General features: G+C 45.7%; 12 protein-coding genes across 12 annotated transcripts; 5 read left to right on the forward strand and 7 right to left on the reverse strand.

Moving 5' to 3' along the window:
- Positions 1-23: 23 nt before the first annotated feature.
- On the reverse strand, positions 24-3,242 carry CTR9 (Ctr9p; the record flags this gene model as incomplete). The annotated part of the gene is made up of 1 exon (XM_037283893.1): positions 24-3,242. The coding sequence occupies one exon, from the start codon at positions 3,240-3,242 to the stop codon at positions 24-26; it is 3,219 nt and encodes a 1,072-aa protein (XP_037139789.1).
- A 261-nt stretch (positions 3,243-3,503) lies between these two features.
- On the forward strand, positions 3,504-4,916 carry NOP8 (Nop8p; the record flags this gene model as incomplete). Its single annotated transcript, XM_037283894.1, has 1 exon — positions 3,504-4,916. One exon carries the CDS (start codon positions 3,504-3,506, stop codon positions 4,914-4,916), a length of 1,413 nt encoding a protein of 470 aa, XP_037139790.1.
- A 29-nt stretch (positions 4,917-4,945) lies between these two features.
- On the reverse strand, positions 4,946-5,464 carry RIB4 (lumazine synthase RIB4; the record flags this gene model as incomplete). The annotated part of the gene is made up of 1 exon (XM_037283895.1): positions 4,946-5,464. The coding sequence occupies one exon, from the start codon at positions 5,462-5,464 to the stop codon at positions 4,946-4,948; it is 519 nt and encodes a 172-aa protein (XP_037139791.1).
- Positions 5,465-5,721: 257 nt separating this feature from the next.
- On the reverse strand, positions 5,722-7,023 carry RPD3 (histone deacetylase RPD3; the record flags this gene model as incomplete). The annotated part of the gene is made up of 1 exon (XM_037283896.1): positions 5,722-7,023. The coding sequence occupies one exon, from the start codon at positions 7,021-7,023 to the stop codon at positions 5,722-5,724; it is 1,302 nt and encodes a 433-aa protein (XP_037139792.1).
- A 289-nt stretch (positions 7,024-7,312) lies between these two features.
- PEX6 (AAA family ATPase peroxin 6) lies at positions 7,313-10,408 on the reverse strand (the record flags this gene model as incomplete). The annotated part of the gene is made up of 1 exon (XM_037283897.1): positions 7,313-10,408. The coding sequence occupies one exon, from the start codon at positions 10,406-10,408 to the stop codon at positions 7,313-7,315; it is 3,096 nt and encodes a 1,031-aa protein (XP_037139793.1).
- A 368-nt stretch (positions 10,409-10,776) lies between these two features.
- MDJ2 (Mdj2p) lies at positions 10,777-11,214 on the reverse strand (the record flags this gene model as incomplete). The annotated part of the gene is made up of 1 exon (XM_037283898.1): positions 10,777-11,214. One exon carries the CDS (start codon positions 11,212-11,214, stop codon positions 10,777-10,779), a length of 438 nt encoding a protein of 145 aa, XP_037139794.1.
- A 1,009-nt stretch (positions 11,215-12,223) lies between these two features.
- EGT2 (Egt2p) lies at positions 12,224-14,563 on the forward strand (the record flags this gene model as incomplete). Its single annotated transcript, XM_037283899.1, has 1 exon — positions 12,224-14,563. The coding sequence occupies one exon, from the start codon at positions 12,224-12,226 to the stop codon at positions 14,561-14,563; it is 2,340 nt and encodes a 779-aa protein (XP_037139795.1).
- A 71-nt stretch (positions 14,564-14,634) lies between these two features.
- On the reverse strand, positions 14,635-15,639 carry PFA3 (palmitoyltransferase PFA3; the record flags this gene model as incomplete). Its single annotated transcript, XM_037283900.1, has 1 exon — positions 14,635-15,639. One exon carries the CDS (start codon positions 15,637-15,639, stop codon positions 14,635-14,637), a length of 1,005 nt encoding a protein of 334 aa, XP_037139796.1.
- Positions 15,640-15,822: 183 nt separating this feature from the next.
- RRP40 (exosome non-catalytic core subunit RRP40) lies at positions 15,823-16,539 on the forward strand (the record flags this gene model as incomplete). The annotated part of the gene is made up of 1 exon (XM_037283901.1): positions 15,823-16,539. One exon carries the CDS (start codon positions 15,823-15,825, stop codon positions 16,537-16,539), a length of 717 nt encoding a protein of 238 aa, XP_037139797.1.
- Positions 16,540-16,570: 31 nt separating this feature from the next.
- Positions 16,571-19,189, reverse strand: FIG4 (phosphatidylinositol-3,5-bisphosphate 5-phosphatase; the record flags this gene model as incomplete). The annotated part of the gene is made up of 1 exon (XM_037283902.1): positions 16,571-19,189. The coding sequence occupies one exon, from the start codon at positions 19,187-19,189 to the stop codon at positions 16,571-16,573; it is 2,619 nt and encodes an 872-aa protein (XP_037139798.1).
- Positions 19,190-19,368: 179 nt separating this feature from the next.
- PPM2 (tRNA methyltransferase PPM2) lies at positions 19,369-21,486 on the forward strand (the record flags this gene model as incomplete). Its single annotated transcript, XM_037283903.1, has 1 exon — positions 19,369-21,486. One exon carries the CDS (start codon positions 19,369-19,371, stop codon positions 21,484-21,486), a length of 2,118 nt encoding a protein of 705 aa, XP_037139799.1.
- Positions 21,487-21,715: 229 nt separating this feature from the next.
- LEM3 (Lem3p) lies at positions 21,716-22,954 on the forward strand (the record flags this gene model as incomplete). The annotated part of the gene is made up of 1 exon (XM_037283904.1): positions 21,716-22,954. The coding sequence occupies one exon, from the start codon at positions 21,716-21,718 to the stop codon at positions 22,952-22,954; it is 1,239 nt and encodes a 412-aa protein (XP_037139800.1).
- Positions 22,955-23,273: the final 319 nt, after the last annotated feature.

The following is a 23,273-nucleotide window of genomic DNA, read 5'->3' on the forward strand; positions in this document are numbered from 1 at the left end:
TTAGATAGTACACCTATTTTACATTAGAACAGATCGTCTTCTTCATCGTCGTTGGTAGCAGCGTCAGAGCGCGATCCGGCGGCAAGCTCTGCTTCGTCGCTGTCGTCGCTGTCCTCGATGAACTCGTTTGACAGAGCGGCCTTCTTGGCCTTTCTGCCGGTAGGTTTCACAGTTTCGTCCTCTTCATCGGCCGAGTCGCGGGCGTCCGTAGAACGTTCGGCTTCCTGCTTCTTGCGCCTCTTCTTGGGCTCACCATCGGCACGCTTCTTGGATTTTCTCTTCTTGGTGCCCTTCTTGCCGTTTGCATGATCGGCATCCTCCGGCAACTCGTCACTCAATTGTTCCTTTTCGTCCTCTGCTGCGACCATGGCCTCACGCTCCTGTATCAGCTTCTGTGCTTCATCCTGTAGCTTTCTGTATTCCTCTTTTTGCTTTTCCAATTTTAACCGGCGGGCTTGCTCTTCTTCCCGTTGCTTTCTTTGTTTCTCAATCTCGCTTTCTTCCAGGATCTTACGAGCCGCCTCCAGCTTCCTGTCTTGTTCCTCTTCGAATTCCTTCTGCTCTTTGACAATGCGCTCCAGTGAGCTCTTCATAGTCGTTTCTCCCAATTGGATACGCTGCTCTAGCTCTTCTTCCGGTATTATGTTGAAGTCTTTCGATGTCTGTAGTTCCTTCAAAATCTTCAAAGCAGTCTGCAGGCCGGTAATGGCTTCGGTTATCTGAACCACTTTGCGTTGCTTAGGAGGGGCTCGTCTTAGCGTTTCCGCAATTTGGAAGTGTAGCAACGCGGCGTTATATTTCAGCATGGCCGCAAATTTGCCAGAGGGGCTCTGAACTTCTAATTCAATTGCCATTTCAGCGTTGCTCAACGCTTTCTTCAAAAACTCAAAAGACTTTTCTCGCACTCCTCTTGAGAACCAAGCTTTACTCAGAAGATTCAACAGCCTGGACTTGTTTTGTGGATTACCAAATCTTTTCAAAGTGTACTCATACGTTTCGATTGCCTTGGCGTTCTCGTGCATCTCTAATAAGCAGTTCGCTATATTACAATGAATGTCTTCATTGTCGAGAGAGTCGCGAATCTTCCTCAGAATCTCTAATGCGGGTCCAATACGCTTGTTTTCAGCAAATACAATGGCTATTCCTTGAGCAGCAAACACGTTATATGGGTCAACTTGCAGCACTTTCTGGAACAGTTGAACAGCCTTCAAGAACGACTGCTTCGCGTTTTCTTGGTCTTTGGGCTTTGGTGATTTCCTTTCCCCCCTTCCAATGACACAGTAGAGGTTCCCCAAAGAAATTAGTGCATATAAGTCATGTGAATCATATTTAACCAGAGTCTCTTTATTATGCGCAGTCTCTAGATCATCGTTCTTCTTGTCCTTCTTGCATTTCTTCAGGAACCAGCTGTAAAAGGAACGCACTTCTAAGTTAGACTCATTAGCTTTGTAGAACTTTCTCATCGTATCCTCAATCGCAGAAGTATCGGCATCATTATTGGATAACTGCAGGAAGAGACTTCTGATTTGTGCATCAACGTAGCCTGGATGCTGTGAGAGTATTTGATCGTACATCTTCCTAGATTCCGCTTCATCGGTAGATTCCAGAGTGCGAGCAATATTGTAGCCGATTGTCATCTCGGATCCTTCCTTAAACATCTTTTTGGCCTCTTCGAAATACTGGCGCGCGGTGGCCAAATCACCGTTAATGAAATGGAAACAACCTAGATTGTTCAAAATCTCAAGAGGGACAGCAGAATCCAATGCTTTGAGTTCCTCATACGCTTTTGAAAGATATTCCAACGACTGCTTGTAGTTATTTTGATCTTCATAGAGCTGAGAAATGACTAAGTAAGCTCTAGGAACGACGATTTGATTCTTTTTTGACGAGGTGAGCTTAATGTATTTGCTCAGGTACTGAATGGCCTTTTCGTTGAGCACCATTGCATCGCTTCCGGATGAGCCCTTGGAAGCCCCCTTATCGAAATGCTTTGATGCATATAGTAGCCCTAGGATATAATTTAGCTCTTGAATATTTTCGAAGCTTTTAAACAGGTTCTCAAATGTAATAATGCTTTCCTCCACGAGCTTGTTTTTGATCTGAGTCTGTCCAACACCAAACTTGGCCAATAGGTTATCCTCGTTCAGTTTGAGACACTGCTGGTACATGGCAAACGCCTTACGGTAGTCATGTTGGGCATAATAGGCTCTCCCGCACCAGAATAAAGCCTCGGATAGCACAGTGCTTGTTAGTAATGAGGATCTTTCCTTAATATTGGATTCATAAATGTCAATCACCTTTTCGTAGTCGCCCTTAAGGAAAAAATAAATCTCCAAGAGCGTCAGGAGCACAGGATTTTGTTTATCTTTGCCATACAAATTGTTTAGATCAGACAGCACTTTCGAGTAACTTTCCTTGAAAGCCGCATCGGTTTCAGATGTCGTTAGTGAAGTGTGGAAATCACCAAGCAAAACTAAAATGGCCGCATTTTCATTCTTTGGATTCAGCTCTAATGCCCGTTTCCACGAGGAGATTGCGATTTTGTAATCCTTCAACTGCCAGAAGCAGAGACCAATACCGATACGAGGATCAGGCTGCATTACTGGATTTATAACTAGCAGTTCTTGAAAATTCTTCAAACTTGCCACGTAATTTTTCTTCTGATAGAGAAGCTTAGCCCTCAAGAGGAGGAAAAAGGCGTTCTGCTTTGATGTCCTGCCAGTTCGACGATCCTCTGCATATATGCTCTTGACAAACAAATCGCACGTTTCTAATGCTCTATCGTAATGTCCTCTCTGATAATAGAGGTCAATAGTTGCCAACATATTGCCGATCCAAGTAGGATCGAGGCCAATAGCACTCTTTAGATGAACTTCTGCCTCAGTGAGCTCGCGTTCCTTCACATCTACGTCGTACGGATGTTCCTTCGCCATTTTAAGATGCGCCCAGGTCAAGAAAGTGTGTAAAGAACCACTCTCAGAATTCTCAAACGTCTCAAGAGCCATTTCTGCCAGCCTCATCCCTTCGCGAGTCTTGCCCTGGTTGCAATAAGCAACCGCTATAGTCAACCAATGCTCCTTGTCGGATCCTTCCTCCACCAACAACGTTTTCAAATCTGCAGGGTCATCAGGTAAGTCTGTTTTCAAATCGATACTGACCACTTCTTCTGACGCCTTCAACGGAATGTCCAGAGACGAAGGCCACTCCATCGAAGGATAAGCACCAGGGTTCGCTGCCTCCATTGTGGCTAACTATAATCTAAAAGTTGGTACAGAGCTCAAAGCACCAGACGTCCTCCATCCAACTGCCATTACATGATTCAGTTGTCTAGCCATAAGCGTTCTCAACCGTCGGCAAAGGTGAGAGAACTATATCCGGGTAACAATTTGAAAAATTTCAGTAGCTACTGTAGATGAGACCCGATGAGATGCCTAGGACTTAGCTCATCTCATGGAGCAATTGAACGTGTATTCGTTACGGCATCCTGGAATTGAGCCGTCAGCATGTCAGGTATTAGGAAGAGAATTTATGTTGGCAACATCCTCCAGAATGAGCAGAGCTGTCTGAAAGAGCTACACGGTCGGTTCGCTAAGTTTGGTAGATGCCTAAGCGATGAGTTTGAGAAACATGACAGTTATGCTTACATAAATATGGATTTCGATGATGAAAGCCAATTCCAGCGCTTGAAAAAGAGTTTTAACAACGTGAAGTTCAAAGGAAACGAGCTCAGGGTGAACTTAGCGAAGCCTTCCTGGAAGGAAACATGGCAGCAGAGGCATAAAGAGGAAGAAATGCAATCTCGAAGGATGGATAAAGTGAACAGAAAGAGGGATTGGGAGTACTATAAGAAAATTGAGAATATAGGCATGAGCTGGGAGGACAGAAGGTCACTGATCCCTGGACGTGTCAGGAAATCTCAACGACGTAAGGCTCAAATGCGCAACATCACGTTCAGAGTGAATGTTGGCGGATCTTTGAAGGTTTATAAATGCTATAAAACCAAGCTATGGGGTTACGAAAGAGATAAGGACTTGAAGGACCTGGTATTCAAGTTTGTAAACGACAAATGGCGCGACGGCTGCGATCACATTGTTGACAGACTGGATTATGGCAGATCGAAGAGGTCTGTTCTGTCAATACTCGATCTAAAGCCACTGGAGGCACACGTTGCAGGTGCAGATGATGTGGAAGCAGAAGAGGAAAAGAAGGAAAAGGAGAAGGTGAAGGATGTTTTGACCAGCGTGCTGAGGGATTTCGAATTCGATAAGCCCCTGCAGTTGAGCGATGAAGAAGACTTCAGCATGTCAAGTAGCAAGCCGACAATGAACCAGAAGCACGGGTTGCCTAAAAGAGGTCAGGAAGAAGAGCCAAACCTGCCGAGTGAGCCATCACAAGAAGAATTTTATCAAAAAGAAGGCGAGAAAGATGAAGATGGAGACGATGAAGAGTTTATTCCTACATTTTCTGCACAGAAGGATGCGCCGCCGGAACAAACAGGTTCTGGTGAGATCAGCAATACTGAGACACTACGTAACCTTTTCAACCCAGAATCGAACGACCCTACGTCCTCTTTCAAACTGATCGCTGAATCTGACGATGATATCGACCACAAGAACGACGAGGAATTTAAAGAAATAACAGCAGCTCCGCAGGAAGTTTCAGAGGAAGTGCGATCCCTGCAGAATAAAGAAAGGCAGCATCTCTTCTTCCCACACTTCAGCTCACCTTTCCTTGTAGGTCAAACCAAATTAAGCAAGCTGAAAAGTAGTGATATCAGTGAAACACTAAGCAACTGGGATGAAATGTTCTGGGAGAACAGAGGCATCTGGACTAAGGAGATGAAACGCAGGCAGCGAGATGCTCTACGACTACTAAATAAGAAAAGGGCCAAAAAGAATGGCGGTATATTGCTTTAGGATAACTGCCCATAATATGTAGTCCATCTTTATGACCTCTTTTGTGCATCTGGATTGAATTTAACGGCCATTTCCACAGCTGCGGCGCCCCAATCTTCGCCATGGTTGTGCATCGTATGGCCCTCATCAATGCCTGCTCTTGCGAGAGCTTGCTCCTCTGTCATACAGGTTAAAAGACCAAAAATCACCGGGAGGCCCACTTTTTCCTGCAGAGACATCAAAGCCTTTGTGGTGCTGTCAGCAATATATTCAAAATGCATAGTGCTTCCCTTGATTAAAACACCAATGGGAATGACGACATCGAATGGACGACCTTCTTGGTGACTAATCTCAACAAATCTCCTACAACCCCAGGGTAATTCAAAGGAGCCGGGAACGGTTTCAACTACAATATTCTCTTCTTTGACACCCATCGAAAGCATTCTATCAATGGCGCCCTTCACCAAAGCATCTATAATCTCACGGTTCCAGCGTGCGTGAATAATGCCCACTCTGAGCTTAGAGCCATCGTACTGCTTATCTACCTTACCTAAACCCTTGACTGCCATCCTTAAGGCCTTCACGAAACTAATTGACAAAAGAACGCTTCACTGTCGTTAACTTCATACTATTTGATTGCTACTTCAATAAGCGGGCGATTATATAAGCTACAAGTACAGTTGTTACCCGAAGTTGCAGTGCTGTCCTTTCAAGACCTCGAGTAATGCCATTAATAATATGCTAATCAGTCATTACTATCGACAGATGTGATTTTACAATTATTGTGTTACAAACCTATGTCATACCTTTTCCTTTTACTTGTGGTTCAGTAAAATTCATTATCTCTCTCGATCTGTAGATCTCTGGCGTATTGTGAGCCGCCTTTCGTATCCATGGCTTCTGCGGTGTCTTCTTCCACGTCTCCCAAGTCTTCAGGATCCTTGGGGACATTAGTCAATTGGACGCTTGGAGCGTATTTTGTATTTTCCAAGTTTTCGAAAATTGATGACATGATCTTGTCTAGATATTCGGGGGTATTAACATTGAACATATTGGAGGGCCTCACGTCCAGTTTGTAGTCCGGCCCATAATACTCGTAGTAGTCGTTATACGGTAATTCTGAGTCCAGGATGACGTTATTTAGCAGACCCGTTTCGAAACACCAGGTCCTGGCGACATTCCTCATTGTGTATCCACCGCCCCCGACGACCATCATAGGAATACCAAATGACTTCACATAATTTACACAGTTGGCGTGTCCGCTCATGGACAAATTGAAGCATCCCAGTCTGTCGCCGGAAAGGGAATCACCACCACATTGAAGAACCACGGCGGCAGGTTGGTACCACTCCATTATTTTGGCAATGACAGGCTCGAATATATTTCTGAAGGTTGCATCGTCGATACCGTCTCGTAAGGGAACGTTGACGGCGTAGTATTTACCGCTACCGACACCGATGTCTCTCAATTCTCCGGTTCCAGGGAAGAATTCACCGTATTTGTGAAACGAACAGGTCATGACCCGGTCAGTGGTATAAAAAGCTTCCTCGACACCATCGCCATGGTGCACATCGATATCAATGTACAGTACTCGTGGATGATACCTCAGCAGCTCAATTATGCCTAGAACTATGTCATTCAAGTAACAAAACCCTGAAGCCTCGGCCTTCTTTGCATGGTGCAGTCCGCCAGCGTAGTTGATTGCGACATCGCACTTGCCTCTGTTTAGTCTTGCCGCGCCCTCCATGGAGCCTCCTCCAGATATGCTGCAGTACTCGTACAAGCCATCGAAAACAGGGCAATCGTCACCAACGTTGAACTTGACACTCTCCTTTTTAAACAATTCCAGATTGTCGGGAGTGACTCGAGATAGGAAATCGATGTATTCATCGGTGTGGAACTGACACATTTCCTGCTTTGTTGCGGGCTTCGCCCTGTATATTTCCATCTTTTTGTACAGCCCATAGTTCATAATCAATGAGTGTGCCATTCTTATCCTATGCGGTTTCATCGGATGATACTGCCCATATGAGAAGTTTCCAACATCGGCATCGTAAAAGTAAGCCACTCTTCTCTTCTCGTTGGGTTTTACCGTTATGGGATCAAATGGTTTTGCCTCATAAACCATCGCTCCTTCTGATGCAAATGCTAGCTCAATGGCCCCTTACGCTGCTATTAAGGTATTCTTCACCATTACCATTTGAGTATCCACCGTCTACTACTTGTCAGGTCCAGGACTAGCTTAGTTTTATATCATTTTGAACGATATACTTTAAGCCATCTCGAAGCCATATTATATATTATATACAAGTATCTACAAATTATAGCCTTCCAAGTAAGACCCTGCTCACGTATAGCGACTCACAATGACACCGATGGCATCAGCGTATTCGACTCTCACACCTTGAAAAAAAGCCTCAATTAGAACTCTCAAAATTGGCCCTGACCTTCAGGTAGTGGCTCAATTCTTCGTCAGAGACGCTTGGGGTCAACTCACGCTGGGCCTTCAAAAAGTCCGTCATTGCTACTTTCACTTTCACGTCCCGAGGCGTAGCTATCTTGTCAAACCAATGCTTTAGCGTTAAGCTGTCGCTGTGTGATTCATTGTACTCTACTAACTTTTGGTCGATTTCTCCAGCAGTTCTGGTCATTGCATTGAGCATGGCGTCGGAACATAATGCGTAGAAATCTGCGCCTGTGTAATTGAAAGGGCACTTGTCGGCTATAGCCATCAAGTCTACCTCGTCATCAAGGTCGAACTTTCTTGTCAGCGCTTGAAGGATATTGCACTGCTTCTCATTAGTATCCGAGATACCCAGATACAGAAGCTTATCGAATCTGCCCGGTCTTAGCAGAGCTTCATCTAAAAGATCAGGTCTATTAGTGGCACCAATGACAAAGACGCCGTCACCACTGGAACCCATCCCGTCTAGTTCGGCCAGCAGCTGTGAAACAATACGGTCCATCACTCCGCCAGAATCCCCTTGATTGCCTCTCTTCGGTGCCACGGAGTCCAGCTCATCAAAAAATATGACACAGGGTTTGGCATCTCTGGCTTTTTGAAATACACGACGTACATTCGCTTCGGATTCACCAATGTACATGTTTAGAAGCTCAGGACCTTTCACACTAAAAAAATTCAAAGAAAAATTGGTGGCTATAGCTTTGGCCATCAAGGTTTTACCTGTGCCTGGCGGGCCATAGAAGAGAACACCACTTCTCTTCTTCATACCAGATGCGAAAAGTTCAGGATGTTTTAATGGCATATCTATGGTGTCCATAATTTCCCCCTTGACCAGATCCATCCCACCAATATCATCCCAGGTAACATTTGGAATTTTTGGTGCACCAATAGACGCCGAAAAATCGTCTCTCGCCTTGCTAATGGAGAAATTGAGGTCATCATTTGAAATTATCATGTAATCACTTGGCGAAAATAACACATTGTCGTTACTCTTGTGTCTTTTAGCACACTGAAATTTGGCAGTTTCCACGATAACTCTAATATCCAATGGTGTCAGGCCAGCTGAGTGCTGGGACAGTCTTGGTAATGAAACGTCCGTACTCACAGCGTATCGTGGGATATTTCCCCCCAAACCACGATTAAGTAAAGAGGGCGATAAGAACCATTCAAAAAATGCATTTCTTTGAGGTTCGTCCGGGACGGGGACATCTAGTTCAAACTTCATATGATTCCTGACATTTGTGGGGAGGCTATCTGGGTCACTGACAGAACATATAAACACAGTGTCCTCGAAATTAGATGCAATATCCGTAATTAATTTAGCGATCTCTAAGTCCATCGCTCTGGAAGCCCTTAAACTCTCCGGATTTTGATTCGGGTCTTTTGCCATTATAAGGACGTCAAGATGGGAGAGATAGACGATAGCTGGCCTTGTGTTGGTCAAGACCCCCTCTATTTTGCCCCGCAAATAGCCAATAGTTTTGGCTGTTGAGTCTTGAGACCCGGCATTGACGCTCAGTGTTAAACAGTCTATGGCCAGGAGGTGAAAGCCTAAGTTCAGAGCAATAGATTGAACCAAGCTGGACTTTCCGCAATTTGGAGCCGTAGACCGAAGAAGCACAGTTGTACTGATTTTTATTCTTTTGTCTTTGCACTTCAAAGAAGTCTCTAACAGGTCCGTTAGTTTCTGAGCATAAGGGAACTTCGTCAAGTCATAATGGAACACGGGATCTAAGTCGAAGTATGAGATAAAATCGCATTTGGACAGCTTGAGAGGCGCCTTGTCTATTATATTTGCGGTAACCAACTTGGTCTTCGATGGTTCAATGACAAACTCTGCATCTAGATGACTATCATCATTCAGCTTAACGCCTTCAACGTAAAACCACACTAATGCATCCTCTTTCTGGTTGAGGAGACTGGAATCGAGGAAGGTAGAATCGGATAAGCCAGAATCGAGATCCTCTGAATACAGAGTCGCTAAGGTGGTGTCGAAGGAAATGGGAATCATGTCCCCAACGTGAAGAATTCTTCGTTTTGTAGTGAAGAATAATTTAAGCTTAGTTAGTATAATGTTCTGATAGATTTTTTGGCACTGATTCCAGCTTCCAACTCGAGCAATCGACACAGACGAGGCTGTCGGTAGCTGAATTTCATTAACTGTGCATTTTGAAATGGTCACATTAAAATCGCCTTGAAAACTTGCCAGTAACCTGGGCGTGGAATAAATAGTAAAGCTTTCAAACCGATGTGGATGCACTAGAACGAAAATTCTAACCATCCTAGATGTGACTTTATTCGATATATTGATATGACTTCCACTGGTTACGCCCAAGGCCAGTAAGGTCCGAAAATCGGCAAAAGCATATATCGAATCGTCATCCTTTAAAGAAGGGGATGGGCTTATCAGTTCCAGCGATACTGGATATTTGAGCGCTGCTAGCTTTAACGTCGCTTGGGATGCTGCTCCCAGCATAAAAGACTCATCGAGCCTCTCGGAAGGAATAGGATCACCCAAACGGTGGTTCTTATCCTTCACAAAGACGAATTGCGTCTCGTAAAAGTCAACCACTCCTTCTCTAGAGGGAAAACAGTGACTTACTGCACACCAATAGGGCTCCAAAAGAAAGCCATCGTTGACCACTGTTCTGCAATGCTGTAAACCGTATCTCTTCTCCAAAAAATCTAGCCGATGCCTAGGCTTGCGCAGTTGCATCAATCTAGAGTATAGTTGATCCCTCAATAGAATCGTTACGCTCTCCAGTACAGAAGGCTTGCCTTCTAAGACCTCGAAATTACAGACACTAACTGTCGGCCCAGACGCAGAAACATCGAAAAGCTTAGCACTAACCTTGATAGTTTCAAAAGGTAATGTATCGTTTCTAATGCAGTTTACAGTTACTCGTAGCGGCAGTGCCTTATCATAAGAGGGAATCTCAACGGCAGCGTATACAGTATCCTTGATGCTCTCATGTCCAACAAAAAGATCCCGGGAGACCTCACAAATGTTGCATCTCGGCGTGTGGTCGAACTGGATGTTAACTTTCATCGAGTACAACGAGCATACAGCAGTCTCGAGTTTGTCTCAGCATTTATCGTGATTGCAGAGCATGTTAACCTAAGCTTATGAAGCCGGCGCGATGCCAGGTTGACCGCAGAGAGATGAAAGAAGAGAAGAAGCTATCTGCCAGTTGTCTACTTCGTAGTATCCGGCATCATGCTGACCTCTCACTTAGCTATGTGTTGTAATCTGGCCTCTTGGGTAACGACAATGATTGAGGGTCCGTATACATAACTCTATATTCAGAATCTCGCCTGAACCATACCCTACGTCCCAAGAAAGACTGATAACGAGAATGATACCCTTTGTCTTTCTCTATGGCTAGCGGAGTTTGAGTAGTGGTAAATATTGCCATACTAGCTCTTCCGCAACATGATGCTGTGTTCCAGGACCTCTCGGGCTTCGTTGATCTTCATTGCCAGATAGGGGCTGCCTCCCTTGTCTGGATGGTTTCGAAGCATAGCCTTTCGATGTTTTCTCTTCAATAGGCCTTCGTCCAGTATTTCGATCTCTTCTGGCGACACATCAAGCACTAAAATAGCCTCAGATTCTGTCATTTTGGCATTGAATCCGCCACGGTAAGCCTCTAGTCTTGCTCGCAGCGAATCATTCAATCGACCATTGTAAGAGGGACTGTACCTGAAGTCAAGTCTTCTGCTTCGAATCTTGACGTTATTCATCCGAGCAATAACGGTCGGTGACAAATGCCTGTAGGCCTCCCATGCTCGTAGTCCAGATCTTACTGTCAAGGCCGCTACTGTCACTGCTAATCCCACTATTATTGGCAGCACCATTGTGACGGATCGTAAACCTCGTTAGCGAAGTTGACTTGAACCTGTTGAAGAGCGAGACCTTTGTTTAACCATCGCAGGGGAAACATTTACCAAGTGAGCCAGAGCGGAAAGCATGTGTTGATTATCTACCAGACTGTCTCGATCATGGCATTCGGTAGAGGCTTCTGGGAATGCAAATTCGGTTGAAGACCGTGATAACCTGAGATGCAGAACGCTCCATTGCAAGATTGTATCGTTGCGGCAGAAACAGATGGATCTGAAGCAGCTGCCGTGTTCCCTGTCACCAACGACTGTGGCAATAGCCTGCTTCAGAGACTCTTTGGGTACTCCAGACTGCATAAGAGGCTCCGGATCGCTATTCCGGCTCGTATTGCCTTCTTTGAAGCACAAGGAAATCAGAGGGGGAGGCAGATCAGGACAAGATGACACAATATTGGCTCTGGCAACCCGGGAAACGCCGCTAAGAAGCAAGGAAAGCGGTACTTTTAGTTGACAAGACGTTTACCGAAAAGATCTCAGGACTTCGCCAAAAGGTCTCGGGACTTCGCCACCATCGATCTACTACAATGGCTCCTAGGTTCGCTGGATCAAGCTGGATCAACTAATTAGCCTGTGGAACAGACCAGCATCAATTGCCCTACTTGTTCACCAGATCGGCAGTCTGTTTTCTCAATAAGGAAATGGCTGGCTTCAGCCGCGCGATCAGATCGGTTGCTGGACGAAGCTAAATTGATAGAATAATGCCAAGCCGGATCAGACTGTACCAGGCTGGATCAGGTTAATGAATTGATTGACCCTGTAGGAGCTCTCCGGGAGTAAATCAATGACGAATTGGGTTAGATCAGAAATCTACTGGTTCAAAGAACCTATGATCAACTTTCTCAGCCATCGAAGATGACGGCCAATTGTAAAATATAAAAGCTGAAGTGAAAGGCAGGGCTCCCAAAATGAACAACTCTATCTCCTTACCTTTTTTGCTCTCTGAACTAATCAGCAAGCTTCGCAGACTATGTTTTCCTACCACATATTCCTGATAGGATGGTTAGTCTTCCTTTCACATTTGACAGGCGCTGCGTCTACAGCGGAGGTATCCCAGTCTTTTTTCATTGATGTTCAATTAAGTGATGCTTTCACTGGATCAACGAATTGTACCGATGTGAACCATTGGTTTTTGGTGGAGGCTGACATTTTTGTCCCTCGAGGGGCTAACGAAGATATCTACCTCACAGTGCCTCAGGACTTTACTAGTCTTCCCAACGATAGTTTCCCACTCAAGTCCGGCTCCAGGACTATCGGATTGGTCGCCAGCGATCACTCTAACACATTGCGGATTTCATACAACAACTCATTGCCAAGAAACACCACAGCAAGCCTCAGTTTCCTTGCCCAGCTGAGTGGGGATGCAAAGAAAAAGATCAAATCACCAGGTTCAGAGAATTATTCTTTCGAGGTTTCAACTGGTTCGTCTTTCAACAGAACTATAAATTACGTCGCCAAAGATCTTACGGCGCTAACGTCAAACGGTGGGATCTACGCTGAAAATAACACTGCATGGTTTACAGCCGATGTGCCTTTATCGATGCTGAATCGTGCTACAATTTTCAGCTCTCAAGGGACGAGTAACTCGAGTTACGCATTTGACACAAGCCTTACCACTGTCGAGGTCGTTGTTGCCGTAAACGAATTCAACCAGCCACAACGCAGCTTTCCATTCACAGCGTTTAAAGATCAATCTGACAGCTCTCGAATCCAGCTGAGGATCAACACCAAAATTGACGGAGGAAAATACCTGCGCGTTAATTATTATAGCAAGCCTCTAAAGACGGCTACTATCGGTAACACTGTTTCCCTGAACTACCCCAATGGATTATCGAAGAGGGACGGTGCTCTCACAATTAGCTCCAACTTGTATGCAGTATCCCAAGCCAATGTTCAGAATCAGGGCACTGGGGATGAAAGTAGTGCTTCGACACCTCCTGTTGTAAGTGTTTCTGGCACATCCAATGGAGCCTACGAGACTTTTTATTTGGAAACAAAGACGGAGCCAGGTGTGTATACGGAAATTGGCACCTGGCTTCCAATTTCTACTTTGAGCACATCTCAAGCAAGTCCCGTAAGTTCTCAGAGTGCTTCTGACAGCATCTTCCTGCAACCTTCCTCAATGCCATCATCCGAGTCTTCCCCGTCCTCTTCATTTTCCTCATCTGGAATCTTATCGTCAAAGTCTTCCCTCTCTTCTTCGATTTTCTCCTCCGATGCGTCTCAGTCAATCACAGCAACCTCCGTTTACTTACTGTCTACGTCATCTGTGCAGTCCGCTGGCAGTGCTTCGACTACTGAAAGATCTTTAGCAGCGAAGGTTACTCAAGTTTCTCATTTCGGTGCTAAGGCAAATCCTTCCGATGCCCAGTTGACATATTCGCTGGTTACAAAAACCTTGAACGGCGAGGTTGTCACTTTTACGACCCTGTGTCCTGCGTCCACTATTTCCAAGATACTTCCAACTCAAGGTTATTATTTGAATTCGACGAGCTCGTCTCTGTTGCTTTCTTCGACTGCTAATTCTTCATTCTCTCATTTTGAGACCTCAACTTTAGGCTCTGAATCGATTATAACGGCTGGCTCTCTAGAACCATCTGTAAGTCAGTCTAAAGGTTCGAACCCAAATACGTCGGTGAAGTCCGCCAGCTGGAATGCTACAAAAACGAAGATCAGTAATGCAACAGAGTCCATTTCATCTTATTTGGAACCCTATCAAGCTTATGCTGTAATGACAGAAGATAACGGAGCAATTATAACTTCGTACTTGAGCTTGCGCGGCATATCCACGTTAAGCTTCCCCGCTACCTCGAAAACAGAAACTACCGCTGTAAGCTCAGATGCGATCGAATCAGTAGGCAGCAGTAGTCATGAGCTTCAAAACATAGAACCTGTGAAAAGCCAGTCACTTGGCTCATTTTCCAGCTTAGGCATCAGCGGCATTACATCAAGCACAGCGACAAAAGGTTACGCTGCAGGCCCTACTATAAATCCTGGCTTCGGCTCCAGCTCCGGTCTTTACTCCAGCTCTAGTGTCAACAGTCGCACTGCGGGCGCAACTCAAAATCATCCTACCAATTCCGTCATGAGCTCCGATAGACCTTCTGTGACAACAATGGAGAATTACATCGCTAGCCCAAGCTCAAATTCCAGTTCCAGTTCCTTGGCCATTCAAACACAATTGACATCAACTGAAGGCGCATTTACTTCGCTATTGTCGATTATGTATGAAGGTGGAGCGAACGGCGCATTGAGAAGGCCAACTGGATTGGCAGGCTTCTTCATCAGCTTCGTTCTGTTGTGGGTTTAATGATATACCACAGGTAGTGGCTATCTAAATGGGATTTTATAGATGCATAGGTGTTTAAATGTTACGCAGTATTATACTCTTGAACCAAGGCGGTGTTCTGCTGATGAGCGTGGAGTCACTCTCCTCAAAAGTCTATCCTGCAGATCTAGTGTGTCCAATAACCGCTCGTTCATCTCGCTTCTGAAGGTGAAATAGAGCCCTTTGTCATCCAATGTGTGCTTGTTTTCGACACTTCTGGCCGTGCTAATTGGTAGTAGCCATTCCGCCAACGTTTCCCCCATCACGTCGGACCAATTGCTCAAGCGAGAACCTAGATCGAAGACGTTATCGGCGGTATAATTCCGGGGAAAGCCAGTCTCAGCGAGGACCGCCAGCTCTTCTCGAAGGCTCCGCTGCGTATACAGTTCAATTGTTGTCTGATTTTTGGCCACCTGGTATACGCTGAACCCAGTAAAGCAAAGCATGGCAATCGACATAACGAACGCAAGCAGCCACACGGAAAGCAGGTTAAGATCTATCAGTTCCCGCTCGAACGCGCCATCCTGAAACCACATGTACAGCTGCGTAGAGCTGATTGCAAGGATAGCCAAAGCATAGAGGGTGGTGTACACCAGAAATTGAATGAAATATCTCTGGTTTTTGAATCCAACGCAGCCCGGGATCCACGGACAGTGGTGATCCATCTTCAAAATGCATCTATTGCACGTAGAACAGTGATGTGTCCTATCAGGCTTCCATACGTGGCATGTTCGACACACCCGGAATCTCCCATCCCGTTTTGAGGTGACAGACCGCCTGGACAGGAAGTCTGGTGGCAATTCTGCACCATTCTCTGCAGAAACGATGTCACCAACCGCAAGTTCTGGATAATCCAGCGGACTCCCAGGATCTACGGAGATGAGTTTGTAGTACGTATACCATCCAATTCCCAACAGCAAGAGCACCAGTAACCAGACTACAGCCAACGGTACTTGATCTACCCTCGTGCAAGTCACAAACGCGGTCCAAGAGTAAAGCACCACAACCAGCGTCCGGGGAAAAGCCGTGAGCACCGACCACTTGCCATTCAAACACATCTAGCCGGCAAATGAACCGTCATGAGCCTCCTAGCGGCGTATTCAAAGTTGAACAACTGCTCATCTCAAGCATATATTGCTTACAGTCACCTCTGACGTGCCAAGAGAAAAACCATCGAAGACCAGAACTACGCCAACTAGCAGTAGCAGCCGATAATAAGATCCAGTGGTCCATTCTGAGCGATGCCTGCGCTCATATTTCCCGGCGATAAGCTGAATATCGATAGTCAGAAGCCCACCTCTCTTGGTCCGGGACTGTATTACGACCCAGTAACGCAAGAGATAGAACCAACAAATGCTGGGATAGAGGTGGTTACTGAGACGAAGAGGGGCCAAACGGCGTACGTTGAGTTCAATTCGAAGAGATATATACCTGCAGTCGGGGACTACGTGATCGGGGTGATAGTGGGCCAGTTTTCGGACAGCTATAAAGTGTCGCTTTCCAGTTTCTCATCTAGCGTTACGCTGTCATACATGGCTTTCCCCAACGCCTCCAAGAAGAATAAGCCAACGCTGAAGATTGGCGATTTGGTCTACGCCAGGGTCTGTGCGGCCGAAAAGGAGTTGGAAGCTGAAATAGAATGTCTTGATTCCACCACGGGAAAAGATGCCGGGTTCGGACTGCTGGAGGGGGGAATGGTTGCGGAGGTGTCGCCGGCCTTTGCTCGCTGTATGCTTTTCGATCAAAAGTTTCCTTTCCTGAAAATGCTCTCAAACTTCACGCAGTTCGAAGTCGCCATCGGCGTAAACGGCAAGATATGGTTCAAGTGCGACGAGTTGAGAAACACGCTAGCGTGCTATAGATCAATCCTAGACTGTCAGAAAATACCCGTGGCGCAATACAAGGATACGATAAAAACGCATTTCAAGAATATAGTGAACGCTGCTACTGGTAGGTGACTTGCCCGCGCTGCAATTGTATATTAATTGTCTAAACGAAGACTAAATCTTTATTAGAACCCTGTGTATACAAGCGGTACGTCTCTATGGCGTCCGAACTTGCTTTGCATTCACCACGGTCATCAAGGACTTGATAGGCTTCCGACGGTTCGTAGCTGTCAATTTTCAGAATGCTGTCATAGTATTCGACATCGACAGCGATATTTGCGTAATAACCGCTATAATCGACGGCTTCATTTATCTTCAAGCTCGGCTCTGTGTCTGGTTTTGTGCTGACGAGTTCATACTCGACAGTTTCTGGGTTTGCCCATTTCGTGCTCTCCAGAAAAACTGGAAATCTCTCATTGCGGTGTAAGTCGTTGAGATTTTCCTGGGCTTTTGCCGCATCAGCAAGCACCATGTTCAACTGGTTGCTTGTCATTCCTAATTCGTCGCTATTACGCAGTTTGATTTCTTGTATGGATTCTTTTGGCTCATTTGAGCTTGGATGATCACTATCAAGCGTGACAGATCTGAGCTTATTATTGATCCAGCTCTGCTTACGAGAAGCGAAGGGTGATATTCCGTCCTTCTCAACGCGCATCGAATGATACCTCCTTGTCGAGTTCATGTTGAAAGCAAATAGGTCTCGAATCCAAGTAAGAGATCGCGGTAAATAGTATTCGTTCCAGTAATTGTCAAAAGCGCCCGGATACCCTCTTATATTGCGCACGACCTCCTGTAAAGTTAGATCTTTTTTCTTGTCAATTATTTCTTTCTGCACAAGCTCAGATATACTGATGATATGGTAGTTATTCCACCAATGGGTGTAACTCCTTTTTGGCCCGGATACAGCATACTCGTTGTGTAAATAAATATCTGTGTTCATTTCCCATAGCGCTGGATAGTCCTTCTTCCAGACATAATGACCAAGGAACAGGTTGATGGCATCCTGTCTCTGGGCGTCGACAAAAGAATTGCTGTAGAATCTTTTGATACTTTCAATCATATCTCTAGAATGGGAACTCCATTGATTAATTTTCCGGTAAGTTTCCATTGTGTTTACAAGATGTGAGCCGCCATATTGTAAGGCAATGGTATCCCCCAGATCATGAAAAAGTTCAGTTAAGATGTTTATTATGTCTGAGTCATACTCCAGGTAACAGTTATCAACAATACCTAGACTTTTCAATTGTACGCCTAGCGCCCTCTTACCCACCACAAACTGAGCCGCATTCGTTCTGTCAAGACAATCGATACAATTGCTTCTGCATATTCCTTGTTGCATTTTTGTAGACTTGAAATTTGATCCATTCTGAAAGATACCTGTGCTTGCTACTGTCTTAGCAGCGTATCTTTCCAGAAACTCTATCACTCCCTGGCCATCCTGCTTCGATGCTCGGCTCATATCCCATGAGGTGTACTGGATTCTCTTGTCATCAGCAAGGAACTGGTTGAGATAGTTTATGCACTGCTCAAATTCTTTCAACAACTTTGTTTCTCTTGGTATTTTTTCCTTCGTTTTGATAAGATTCAGTACCTCTACTTTACCATACCTCTGGAAAAGCATATCGAAATGCAAAGCAGCAGATGAAAAGAAGGGATCGACCGCTGTTATTTGAATTGGCGGCTTTGCTGTCAGATTTGATGCTTCCTGAGTCCAGTAAAGCGGTATGGATCCGCGATGCTGAACAAAAGATGTATATCTGTCACTGTCGAAATAACCATTACCAGGGTTGTGAAACCCTGTTAGCAACATGTCTGCAACTATCTGTTCTGTTTCGACTTCATTTGCAACATAGCCTTGTTTATTGACACCTCTTTTCAGAAATCTTGCACCAGCAAACTGATGTGATCTACGAGCGATCAGCGTTATGTATATGCTTTTGCCGAGCACTAACACGTTGACTTGATCAATGAAGCCATGTACTATTGGCCTAAACCAATCATAAACTGTATCTATGCAGGGCAGTACAGGTTTCAGCAAATTGCTATTCCACATGAACATCTCATTATAATCTGGTATGCCGCTAGGCACTGAAATGTCGCTTCTGCCGACGGCTTTCAGCTTTTCCCTTACCAAATTCGTCTGCAGCGTGTTTGTGATATCATAGGTATTACTGAAGTAGAAGGTTTTGGTCAAATCTAAACTTTGAAATGTTGACATCAGCCGGGCCTCCGCGGAATATTTATCGGGTTTCTTATAGTTATTCGATATGGGAACCAGCTCCGTACCGTCGATGTGGAATATAGATCGGCCCGCCAGTACTGCCACTTGGCTGCATTTCTTCACCACAATTAAATAATAGCACGTCGTGAATCTTATAAAACCAACAAGGCCGTATCCGGTCAATTTCTTGTGCAATCCCTCCTCACTAGCGTCTTCCAGCCCCGAAAGCACATTCATGATCTCACTTCTTGTGAAGAAGACGTTATCCTCCAGCACACTCAGCCTATCCTGAGGCACACTGAGGTCTATCTCCAATATCCTAAACATTGTCTCCCGCTTGTTACTACCAACGATGTACATCCTTTCCTTGGTCTCGTAGATGGTATATTTACTCAGAATGAACTTGGTAGTTCTTCGTTGCTTGGGGGTTTCGTTGGACAGACTCAACTCATGGAACGCCTCTGGGGAGCCAGCTCCCAAACCTCGTCCTTGCCCATCCATCAATCAGGCACCTTAACCAGCTGAGATGACCAAATGCTGCCCTGTCAAGGTACAAAACTCAACACCATCAGCTATAATAACGGCCTTGACAGGTTCAAGTCCCTCTATAAGGCGGATGCCTTAGTTAAGGCGTAATGTGATCACGTGAAAGCTTCTTATAAGCGATGAGCTGAAGAGCTATGCCAAGAACCAGTATAAAAGAAGAGATGAAGCGCTGTAAGAAGGCTCTTGTGGAATCTTTGGCGATTGGTAGTCGGATGCCAGTCGAAGAATTGACCCCCAGGCAGCTCAAACAGCTGGAAAAGCAAGAAAGGCGCAAGAAATATGCAGATCTGGCCATCCAAGGCACAAATAACTCGTCTATTGCATCAAAGAGGTCCGTAGAGCTCCTGTACTTACCAAAGCTAAGTGAAGCCGCGGGCAGTGGCAAGCCACCGCGGGAGTATTTCAAATACTTCGTTAGGAAGTCTCCCAAGCGCTCACCATGCATCAATCGCGGCTACTGGCTGAGATTGCACGCCATAAGGTCCCGACTGGACTCAATTGTTGAAGGTACACATGATGATATTGTGGTGGTGAACCTCGGATGCGGTTTTGATCCGCTGCCGTTCCAGATCCTGGACCAGCATAACCCAGCAAGCGAGAAGTACAAGGGAAGAGTGCGATTTGTGGATGTTGACTATAGCGACCTGATAAGCGAGAAGGTGCGTATTATACAAGAAACAGCAGAACTTGCAGAAATTTTGGGCCCCAGGTCACTCGAGCAGGAGCGCGTCGCCTATGGAACGGATTGTTATATCGCGGTCAGTTGCAACCTCAATTATCCTAAATCTTTCCGAGATATGCTGGATGCTTTTAGGTTGAATAATCCGAAAACCATCAAGGTATTCATAGCAGAAGTATCTTTGGCCTACATGTCGCCTGGCCATGCCGATGACATTATTGCGACCTGCGGTGGGATGCCGAACTCTCATTTCCTACTGCTAGAGCAACTAACTCCAGCGGGTCCAAGTGAGCCATTCGCAAAGCAAATGTTGAAACATTTTAAGAAGAACAACTCGCCGCTGCTAAGCGTGCAGAAGTATTTTACAACCGAGGCGCAGAAGAATAGATTCATCAGATTAGGTTTTCCTCGAGTAAACGCTGGGAATATGTTCAAGCTGTGGCAGTGCGTCAATCCTGCGGAAAGGCTGAAAGTTCAGTCTGTGGAGGCTTTCGATGAATTGGAGGAATTCCATCTCTTTTGCCACCACTATCTCATCTGTCATGCCACAAACGAGAACAGCTTTGTCTTCGAAGACTTGTACAGGTTTGGTCCATCGGCTCCTGCGGCAGAAATAGATGTCAAGCAGGATGCCCAGTTTGAAGTGCTGAATCATTCAATCTCCAGGAAGTTCGGTGCTTCAGCTGCCTTGGTACCGTACGAAAGGGACTTTGTCTTGTATTTCGGTGGTAGCAGCCCCGGTAGACTCAATCAACTGCTAGGAATCGACGTTAAAACTGGAGCCGTTGTCAATCTAGAGTGTACCAATAGTCCGCGCGCAAGAATGTGCCACACATTGACGAGCCTTGGTGATTCTAAAAGACTGCTGCTGGTTGGTGGCCGACAGAGTCCACATGATGGCTACGAAGATTCGTGGTTTCTGGATACTTCGTCCCGCATTTGGTCCGAGGGTCCCAAGTTGCCGGAAGCGAGATACAGGCATTGCGCGGCTCTCGTCGACGACCAGGTCATAATATGCGGTGGAGTCACCACAGGAGCACCGTTCCTGAGATATGACGCAAACGCCAACGCTTTTCAACCCTGTACAGCTGAGGGGCTCGATGTCGACTGCCCACTCAGTTCGGCAGCGATGGACTACAGTTCGGACGCCCAGCTTGGGATCATCGTTGGCGGTTCCACAGACGAAGTAAACGTCTCGGATGCTCTGCACGTATTTGCCTACCGGAACAACAAGATACTGATTCAAAAGACGATCAGGCATCCGCTGCTTCAAAGGTACGGGGCAAAAGTGAACTTTATCAACGATCATGAAATCCTTGTTGTCGGTGGCACAAGCCCAGAAATGCTCTTCGGCGAGGACACCAGCGTTATCATTGTCGACCTCCATACCGAGAAAATTACTGGTGTCAGGCTTCACCGGGAAGTATGGCAAGATCAGCCACTATTTCTTGTCGGCTGCGAACTGATTGCGGCTAGTGCTGCCGAGTACATAGTCATCGGAGGAGGAGCTACTTGTTACGGTTTTGGCTCCGTCTACAACAACGGCTTCAAGATAAGGCTCAGCATGGGCTAATTTCGAACATAGCTAGCGCTAGCTAGCTATCTTTTGTATCTTTTTTATCAAATATTCATATATTTTGAAGAGCTTTGAATTTTCGGCTTACTCGCGCGCGAGATTGCTTGAAATGAACGTGTTGGATGAACAATTTACAGGCATTCAACATAGAGCCATAAGATTTGGCAGCATTAGACACCAAGACTCCCGGAAGTGAGGGTGGGTTTCGATTCAACGGCCTACAAGAATGGTGAATTTTAACTTGAGTGGAGTAGGGGTTTTCAAAAAGAAGGATCATGTACAGAAGGATGCTGACATACCAGAGGAAGATGATGTTGATGCTTCAGAATTTGAGGAAGATGAGGTTTCACCTAAGCTAGTAAAGAATAGAAGGCCCTTGGATACACCCTTTGCACAGCAACGATTGGCATCTTGGAATCCGGTGCCTACCCCCAGGTCTGTCATACCACTGTACCTGTTTGTAGCGGCGATCTTCGTTATCGTGGCTGGGTGCCTTTTATCAGTGGCTTCTAAGGTCAGTGAACTCACTATATACTATCAAGACTGCACTACCGGCGCTCCGAGCGGCGGTGAGTGGGCGGATATGCCAGCAGATCACTATTCGATGATTTTCGTTAAGAACAAAACATTTAGCGTGGCACCCCAATGGAGATACGTGGCAGATCCCGAGGATGATGACCAGGAGAGCGGAACTTGTCAGATTCGGTTCACCACGCCGCAGGATATCCCCAAGGACGTCTACGTGAACTATCTGATCGAGAATTTTGCAGCAAACCATAGAAGATACGTCCTGTCGTTCAGTGAAGACCAGATCAGAGGCAAGAGCGCCTCTCGTGCTGATATCCAGGATAACACTGGTATCAATTGCAAGGTTCTGGGTCATAATGATGAGGGCAAACTGTATTATCCTTGTGGTCTGATAGCCAACTCAATGTTTAACGACACTTTTCCCTTTCAGCTCACGAACGTCAGCGATCCTTCAAACAATTACTCTTTGAGCAACTCCAATATTAACTGGCATACCGATAGGACGCGGTTCAAGAAAACAAAGTATAAGCCCGAGGATATTGTCCCACCACCTTTCTGGGAACGCCAATTTCCAAATGGATACAACGAGACGAACATTCCCAATATCCACGAATGGGAGGAGTTCCAAAACTGGATGAGGCCAGCAGCACTTCACAAGTTTGCCAAGTTGATACGTCGAAACTCCAACGAAAGCCTCCCAGCCGGCGAATACCAGATTGACATTGGGCTTCATTGGCCCGTGCTAATGTACAACGGTAAGAAAGCCGTATATATTACGCACGGTTCAAGCATAGGAAGCAGGAATTACTTTCTCGGCATCGCATACCTGATTGGCGGATGTATTCTCGCCGCATTTGCTCTCATGCTGCTGGGCTTTTGGTTATTATCTGGAAGGAAAATTGCAGACCCTTCTTACCTTTCATGGAACCGGAGTTAAAGATCTTTCGATGTTATGTACTTTTAGGGTATTGGCAAAGACAGTAAGCCAAGTTGTATAGTTAGGAAGGATTTCCGAAGAGCCGGCCCGCTTAAAAGAGCCTAAGGGGCCTGGTTGCGGCACAGCACTAAGGCTGCAAGCACCTCTTCACGGATTTGCATTAGCTTCTAAAGGAGAGCTCCTAAAGATTCCTGGAACTATATTCTTTATACTGTCGAGCGACAAGCTGCAGCCCAAATATCTGATGGCAGACAAAGAGTGCCTGTCCTTGTGACGCTGCTGTACGGATTTGCGAGACAGTCATTCCTCCCTCGTCTTG

This window comes from Torulaspora globosa, chromosome 5 (assembly GCF_014133895.1).
Source record: "Torulaspora globosa chromosome 5, complete sequence".
Lineage (NCBI taxonomy): Eukaryota > Fungi > Ascomycota > Saccharomycetes > Saccharomycetales > Saccharomycetaceae > Torulaspora > Torulaspora globosa.